Source organism: Mustela erminea, chromosome 11 (genome assembly GCF_009829155.1).
Source record: "Mustela erminea isolate mMusErm1 chromosome 11, mMusErm1.Pri, whole genome shotgun sequence".
NCBI lineage: Eukaryota > Metazoa > Chordata > Mammalia > Carnivora > Mustelidae > Mustela > Mustela erminea.
The window spans coordinates 14,996,916-15,005,283 of NC_045624.1; the positions used below are offsets into that span (position 1 = coordinate 14,996,916).

At 39.5% G+C, this 8,368-nt stretch overlaps 1 protein-coding gene across 1 annotated transcript in view; it reads left to right on the top strand.

Moving 5' to 3' along the window:
* SVOPL (SVOP like) overlaps window positions 1-7,544 on the top strand; it is a 66,617-nt gene extending 59,073 nt beyond the window's left edge. Inside the window, exons 13-14 of the mRNA XM_032305501.1 lie at window positions 6,337-6,450; window positions 6,987-7,544. Coding sequence (XP_032161392.1) covers window positions 6,337-6,450; window positions 6,987-6,998 — 126 coding nt within the window. The 3' untranslated portion in view covers window positions 6,999-7,544. The remainder of the gene's footprint in view (window positions 1-6,336; window positions 6,451-6,986) is intronic.
* Window positions 7,545-8,368: the final 824 nt, after the last annotated feature.

The following is an 8,368-nucleotide window of genomic DNA, read 5'->3' on the forward strand; positions in this document are numbered from 1 at the left end:
CTTAGCTATGAACAGTCTGCTGCTTGTAGTTGATGACCCAGTTACCACCTTCTAGGATTCTCTCACTTGCTGTTCCCTTGGACTAGAAACCCTCTCCCCTTCCACCCTGTCACCATCTCCATTTAGCTATGATGAACTCTCTGCTCAGGGAAGTCCTCCTGAGGCCTTAAACTGAGTCTCCCTGCTGTGACCTCCCTGTGAGCTCTTATGCAGCCTTGAAATCTTCCTTCATATTGATTATCAGATTGTAGTTGCTGATTTGTGTGCTGGTCTATCCAAAATCCATCTCTTCCAGTACTTGCAGCCCTGGGAGGACAAGGATATGGGCATGTTTTGCTCATTTTTTTTCTTTCTTTCTCCAGTGTCTGGCAGGTAGTGGGCATTGAAACATTTTGTGAATGTATTTTTTTCTAGATAGAAAATAAATTTTTTGTTTAAGTAATCTCTACACCCATTGTGGGGTTTGAACACCTGACCCCAAGATCAAGAGTCACACACTCCTCTGAGCCAGCTAGGCACCCTGAATTTTTTTTTATCTTGATTTTGTATCCAACTATTTCATTGAAATAGCTTGCGTCAGTTTGAGTCCTTGGAAAAGCAGTTGCTAACAATTGCACATGTAAGAGATTATTAGTTGGGAAAGAGCTGGCAGGGTAAATGAGGGAGGGAGCAGGGGTGTGCAGGGAAAACCTCTCAGCCACGGGGCAGGTGACAGCAGTGAGGATCCCATTAGCCAGGGTGTTTTGCTTTGTCAGTAAACCACTAGGTTTTATCTTACCAGTATTTCATTTATAATTTTTGAATCAACACTTACACATGAGAGGGCAGTTGGGATTTTGTGTGTATTTGTTAAGTTCTGCAGTTGCTGTCATTCTGGTTTCATAAAAAAGAAATTGGAAGCTTTTCTTGCCCTGGGTCCTTCCTTCCTTGGAGATTCAAAAGAATTGATCTGTGAAAGTGAATCTGGCACTTTTGAGGATGCATTTTTTGGCCACTAGGTTTTTCTGTTGTTTTGGCTCTCTTTTTTTTTTTTTTTTTTTTTTAAATCTTGAGTAAATGTCAGGAAAAGTTTTTATTGAATATTTATGCAAATTTATTAACAAAGAACTCTGGGGAGTAGTCTCTATGATAGTTTTTTCCTACATTTCCTCTGTGTTAGTGATTATTTCTTCTTTTACCTTCTTCATTCTATACCTTTATATATTTCCACTATAATTCATCATTTATCAAGTCCATTGGTTTCTGGTTTGTAACATTCATTTAGGCTTGTTTTTATTGAATTTCTACACTAGTTTCTCAGGTACTTCTTGAGTCAGATGTATAGTTTGGGGTTTTTCTTTTTTATTAACAAGGCTTACCATCATTTTTAGATACATATATCTTTAAAGTCCTTATATGAGAGAACGCGAGTGAGCACAGAAGCAGGGGGAGGAGCGGTAGGCAGAGGGAGAAGCAGAGTTCCCGCTGAGTGGGAGTTTTCTGGCATATTCTTCCAGATTCTTTTCTATGCATGTATTTGTCTCTCTGGGTGTTGTACATAAGTAATATTTGTATATTCTATAGATGCGTAGATATAAGTAGGTACACATACTTCCATGAATATGTGCATTTTCTATCTACATTTCTCTGTGTCCATGTTCTAGTCACCTGTGGAGAAGGATGGAGCACCCTCCATGTTTTTGTCGTTAAGTCAGGACTGATGATGCGTACACACGTCACTGGGGTATGAGAAGGTTTTAACTTAATTACAGAGTTGAGGTTCATGGGAGAGCAGGACAGCCCTCTCAAGCAGCTCTGAATTGACCTTGAGAGGGCAAGGCAAGGAGACTGGCTGGCTGGGGTGTTTAGTGTGGCCAGGGTGAGGGGTCCCACCGTAGGGTGGCGGCTTGTGTGGTGTGGGTCTTTCGTTGCCACCCAGGCTCTCTTGGCAGTTCAGAATTTGGGGCAGAAGAATGAAGGGTGAGGCTTAAGGGCTCACAGCAGTCATCAAATAGAGTCCCGACTGCTCTTTACAGTTTATGTCCATCTGTGTGTGTACATGTAGCTAGGCCCGTATGTAAACACACATACACAAACTGTCCATCTATCCACACATATCTGCATATTGCAGCTGCCTTCACATTCGTAGTCTTCTCATGTTAGTAAATGTAGATTAACCTCATTCTTTCAAGTAAGTGCATGGGTTTCCATTCCAGGGCTAGCTGTTACTTGGTGGGTGAACAAATAATTCCTGTGTTCTGCTTCTACAAACAATGGCACCCTGACCATCATGCACACAGCTCTGTATGGGAGCAGCTGTATTCGCCATCGGATAGCACTGAGCTCTTGCATGTTATACTGTACAATCAAGGTCCCAAATTCTTTAAAGTTACATTCTAGTGGAGAATGGACAAGGGACGAATGGTTTACTAATATGTTGGTATGAATAATGCTATGTAAACATAGAAAACGGAGAAAGGAGATAGTGATGGGGGTGGTCTGCTAGCTAGATGGTTAGGGAACACCCCTTTCCCTGCCTACAATAGCGCAGAGAGATGTGGGAATGACTATGGAATATGAGTGAAAAAGCATGATTTTGTAGAAAAAGTCTGTTGGGTAATTTTTAAGTCAAAATGTGTATGTATCTTAAATTATGATGGATCTTGTCAAACTGTTTTCTCTTAAAAAATACTCCTTGATATAACATTAACACTTTTTAAAAAAGATTTATTCTGGGGTGCCTGGGTGGCTCAGTGGGTTAAAGCCTCTGCCTTCGGCTCAGGTCATGATCCAGGGTCCTGGGATTGAGCCCCACATCAGGCTCTCGCTCAGTGGGGAGCCTGTTTCCTTCTCTCTCTCTCTGCCTGCTTCTCTGCCTACTTGTGATCTCTGTCAAATAAATAAATAAAATCTTTTTTTTTTAAAAAAGATTTCTTCATTTTTAGAGATGGAGTGAGCAAACACGAGGGGAGAGGTAGAGAATCCCAAGCAGACTCTGTGCCGAGTGCAGAGCCCGACGTGGGGCACAGAGCCCCATATGGGGCTCAATCCCATGACCCCGAGATGATGCACCTGGGTTGAAACCTAGGGTGGGGCACTTGAACTGTCTGAACCACCCAGATGCCCACATTCTTAAGTATCTGTGTTCTTTCCTTCCTCATCAAAAAGGATGGTAAATATTTTTTGAATCCTTCGATATGGTAGACAATTATACCTTAATTTGTACTTAGTTCATTATGAGTAAAGCTGAACATCTTTCATAGATTAAACATTTGTATATGTTTTTTTGGACAAATTGCTTATTTATGTGATTAGCAACTCTCCTGCAGGCCATTTAGCCATTATTATACTAGATTTTTTTTCCCAATGTTTGTAGTTTGTCTTTTGATTTCACTATCAATTTTTTTGGCATACAAAATTTAAAACTATTAGGTCATCAATTTACCAAGCATTTTCACTTAAGGAGCTCGTGTTTTGTATCATGCCTAATGGCCTGCATCCTTCATGCATCTATGAGACTGCAAGTTCAAAGGCTTTTAGTGTTTCATCTAAAACATTAAATTCTTTGATCTTTTCACAATTTGTTTATACTTAAGGTCTAAGGCCAGAGGTAAGAATTCGGCTTTAAAAAGCAACAAAACACCTACCTGGTTGTCCCCAGGCCATTAATCATCCTCTTGTCTGGCTCCTCTCAATCTATTTACCATGCTGCTATTATAATAAGCCCAATTTCCATACTTAGAGCTACGTTGTAATTCATTGTTTTACAGATTTTGGCACCAGTATCACACTGCTAATGATTACAACTTTACTACCACTTAGGCTAATAACTACCCTCAAGTTCCTTCACCGGAACATGGTCCCAGAAGTTCCCTGATTTTTCTTATATGTTCATTCTTTCAAATTAACCTTAAAATCAATTTTTCCACCCAAAATTGACTCAAAAATACTACTGGGATTTTTTTTCCCCTACTGGGATTTTGAATCCTTTGAATAGAGATTGAGAATTCATTAAAATTACAGATTATTTTGAGAAGTACTTTTACAGTCCATTTTTCTAAGAAATAGACTTACTCAATTTTACATATTCTTTAGTTATAATTTTTCTTGATATGTATCTTACACATTTATTCCTAAGTATTTTACTTTTGTTCCTATTAGCTGTGTCCCACACATTTAATATTCTATATTTTCATTGTTTTTTTCATGAGGTTTTGACTCCTGGATTTTAGAAGTGCATGGAGATGTTGCTGTTTTATTTCTAGTTTGATACTTCCAGTCAGAATATATTCTAGGGTTTTAAATATTTTTTAAAGATTTAAGTTCTCTCTCTACTCAATGTGGGGTTCAAACTTACAACCCTGAGATCGAGTCACATGTTCTACTGACTGAGCCAGCCAGGTGCCTTTAGGATTTAAATCCTTTAAGGTTCATTTTATGCCTCCAGAACATGGTCTATTTTGGTGAATGTTCCATGGGCTGTAGAGAGGAATGTGTATTCTGCTGTTTGGTAAGGTGTTCTGTAAATGTCAGACCCTGTTGGTTCATGGCATGTAAGGTTCTTCTAGTCCTCGATTTTGCTGACTAGTAGTTCTATCAATTACTGAGAAAGGGGCATTGAAGTCTCCAACTGTGTGTGGATTTACCTAGATCTTTCAGTTTTCACTGAATATATTTTGAAGCTCTGTGGTAAACCTTTAGAATGGTTGTGTCTTTGTGGATAAACCTTTCATCACTGTGTAATGTCCCTCTTTTTCCCTGGTCTGAGCTGATTTTTAGAAGTAGAGATTAACAGATCTTTTTGATACAGTGAATCAAAGATGGGCCTGCGAATCTATGTTGTAACAAAATTCTCAGATGGTTTTTATCATCAGGCAATAGATTTCTTCCTTAAAAACAACAGAAATTGACTTTGGTTCACTTAGGCAGAAAGAACTTCTTATTGGAAGAATATCCAGTAACATCTACTGGATTGCTAGAGTCCTGCTATGAAGCCCAGACTGGTATTTCTGTAGGGAAGCCAGGTGGGGGTTGCTCTCTCTGATCCTAGGTAGTAGAGCAGTTATGTAACCTCAATTGAAACCATCAGGTCTCATACCACCTAAGACTTTAAAATCTGTTGCAAAGGTTGGGGAGGAATATGGCTGCTGGTGGTGTGAATTGTGGTTTTAGAGGACAGAAAAGGCAGGATTGGCAGATGTATCTAGACACATAAGCTTAACTGTGGCACACTTTGGTCATGGTTCAAATGCCTGGTTTCTTTTGGTTACTACCTTTCCCCTTTTATGAGCCTGGATTTTCTCTGGGGAAAATTGTAACTTTTTGGGAGATAAGTTAGAAAATAATATCTAATACTTGCTAGGTTGAGTACACAACAGGGAGTAAATATCATGGGTTGTTCACATGGTGAGTGGAATTATTTACTGTTTTGGAAGGCAATAGGCTTTATACGCAAGATGGGCTCTCCAATTCTGAATCTTAGGGGAACCTAAGAGGTTGAATAGCACTTGACTGTGTGAGGGATCTACATGTGACTTTGGACAAGTCATCACTTATCCCTTACTTTAGGCTCATTGGTAACATTAGGTTGGACTAGACCTGCTAATTTCTAGACCTGTCCAAAAATTGCAGTGTTCTGTGACTGGAGAGAACCTTGCTGTTCTGTCACTTTAAACATCCTTGTGAAATTAGTTGACAACTACCAAGAGCTTGGCTTTTTGCTAACTTGAGGCAGCCCTGGGTTAACAGATGTAGGAGAGGGGAATGTCTGAACTAGCCAGAAAACAGAGCGTGGTCTTGGCCAACTGGCAGAAATCCACTCTGAATGTGGAAAATGGAAACTAAACAGAAAGTACTGTCACACATGAAGCATCATGAACATATATGACCCATTTCTATCTTTTCAGAGACCTTTAGATTACATCTCTAAATAAACTTCCTCCTAATCCATCCTGTCAGAACTGAAGGGGAACGAGTGGATGTTAGGCAGAGGACTCCTGCATGACTAACAATGAGAATTAGAAGTTGAACAAACTAGACTGGTATGAAAGTGGGGGGAACCAGATCTCTTATATTCCCCAGATACTGGTTTGCGCTGGAGATACTGAGAAGTGGGTGCAGAGAGGTCTGACCTGGCCAGTATGTGTTAATGTCAGTCCTAACTCACAGGGTCACTCAAGATGCCTACAATAGCTGGGCCCAAATAAAAGACCTAAGATGTCAGGAATGCACAATTTATAGAATGGTTGCAAAGGACACTCATTCATGTAGGTGGAGAGATGATTTCCCCTTATGACAAAAAAATCCATTTAGAAGTGACTGGGCACAATAAATTGAGTCATTCCTTATGACCTGCAGGTTCTTATGAATGCCTCACTCCTGGGGGCCCTGTGTCTTTTCTCATCGGTCTGTGTTGTATGTGCCATTTCTGCATTTACTCTCCCCATTGAGACCAAAGGACGGGCCCTGCAGGTAAGTGATGCAGAAATCACTTCAGTATTCTTAACTACCATCTTTGGACCAACGGGAATTAATTTGGAGTCTGGAAATTCTTCTTTGAAGCAGACCTGACATCCAGGTGTGTGCTAACACATGGTATTTGCTTAATGGGTTCCAGTAAACAAAAAAACTGGGTATCCAGTTTGTTTGCATGTAACTTGGAGCAGCACTGAAACTAAAGTAACCAAAGGTTCACTCCAAATCTTTGCTAACAGGGACAAAACAAAACACCCAAGGCTTATTTAGGTAGTATGCTTAAATTAGCATTCTTGAAAGAGGATACTTAAGAGTGTGATTTTTCTGAATGATGTCTTTATCCCACTAGAATTAACTCTAAAGCTACCATTGCTAATGTGAGGTACACAAGGGTAAATGGTAGGGTCTTAGTTACTTAAAAGTTTATTAACAAATCTTCTCGTACTAGTTTTGAGTGCCAGACACTGAGGATGAATGGAAAAGGCTTTCTTTTTATTAAGTGTATTGATCTACTGAATCACTTCTTATTCCAGCAAATTAAATGAAGACCTGTAAACCAATGTCTACCAGAGAAGAAAAACGCACTTTGTCTTTACGAAGAGTTGTGGCACATTTTTAAAAATTTGGTTTATTTTCTGTACACTACTTGGTAATTAAACTGCTTATTTTTTAAAAAATACGGCATAAGAGAATGAGGTGGGTAAACTTTATATTGATAACCTTGGGAGATTATGAGAATGTCTATAAAAATATACTTTTAAGACTGGAAAGGTTTCTATGGGAGATGGGTAGGGGGGAAGGTAGCTTTTCTTCTTTAACAAACGATGTCAAAGTTGCCTAGAGAAAATGTATACATATTTGATATTTTCCCATGAGGTTTGTAGCAAAAAGTTGGCCTGAAATTTGGTAGCTAAGGCATGAACTTAAGGGCATCATTAAGCCTTTCAAAATAGTCACATTCACAATTTAAATTTGCATTTATTTAAATTGTGGCCTCCATATTGATGAAAATTGCTTATTTATGTAGTATGCTTACATTAGCATGATTCTTGTATATAATTGTGAAAAAGCTGGGAATAAACTTTTTCCCAGATCCTGGTTTCAGTGTTATTTCATGACTTTATGGGAGACTAAAAAAAAATTTAATGCACAAAGCTTTTCTATATCATGCAATCACTTACCTGCCCTTTGCATGCGGGACATCACACCTGTGCATATCACTATACTAGGTTAGGTACGGTGTAGAAAACAAAACAAAACACCTAAGACTTTTATGCTGAGATGTAATCTTTTATTGCTATTTATTTAGGCATGTTGTAGACATCTCTAAAACTGGGCACCCCACGGCTTGTTCGTCTACTACTCCCATCCGTACTTTGCAGTGGAAACTCTGTAGGAGAGGGTTTATACACCTGCTTCAATAGGGGTGAAAATCCTTCCTATTTGAACCAGAGGTGCAAAAATGGCTTAAAGTCAGGAAATTTTCCCTGTAAAGGACTAGACAGTAAATATTTCACTTTGTGAGCTAAATATGGTCTCTGCCACATACCTCCATCGCCCTTTCAGCCTTAAAAAGAGTGCCAGAGGTTAAATTTGGCTAACAGACCATGTGTTGAAATAAATTTCTAGATCCAAGATGGAATAGCTCCTGCCCAGAGTGCCGTATCAGCAAACTGAAATTTTAGAGAATGTTAAGAGCTAGGGGCAGAGGGAGAGGGAATCTCAAGTAGACTCCCTGAAGATCCCAAGGTGGGGCTCGATCTTGACCACTTGAGATCATGACCTGCGCCAGAATCAAGTCAGACACTTCACTGAGCCACCCAGGTACTCTAGCAAATTGAAATAACCTTCATGGCCCTGTAACTGTTCCACTGGGCCAGATACTGTGTGTTCAGTGTGCCAATCACCAAGCCAA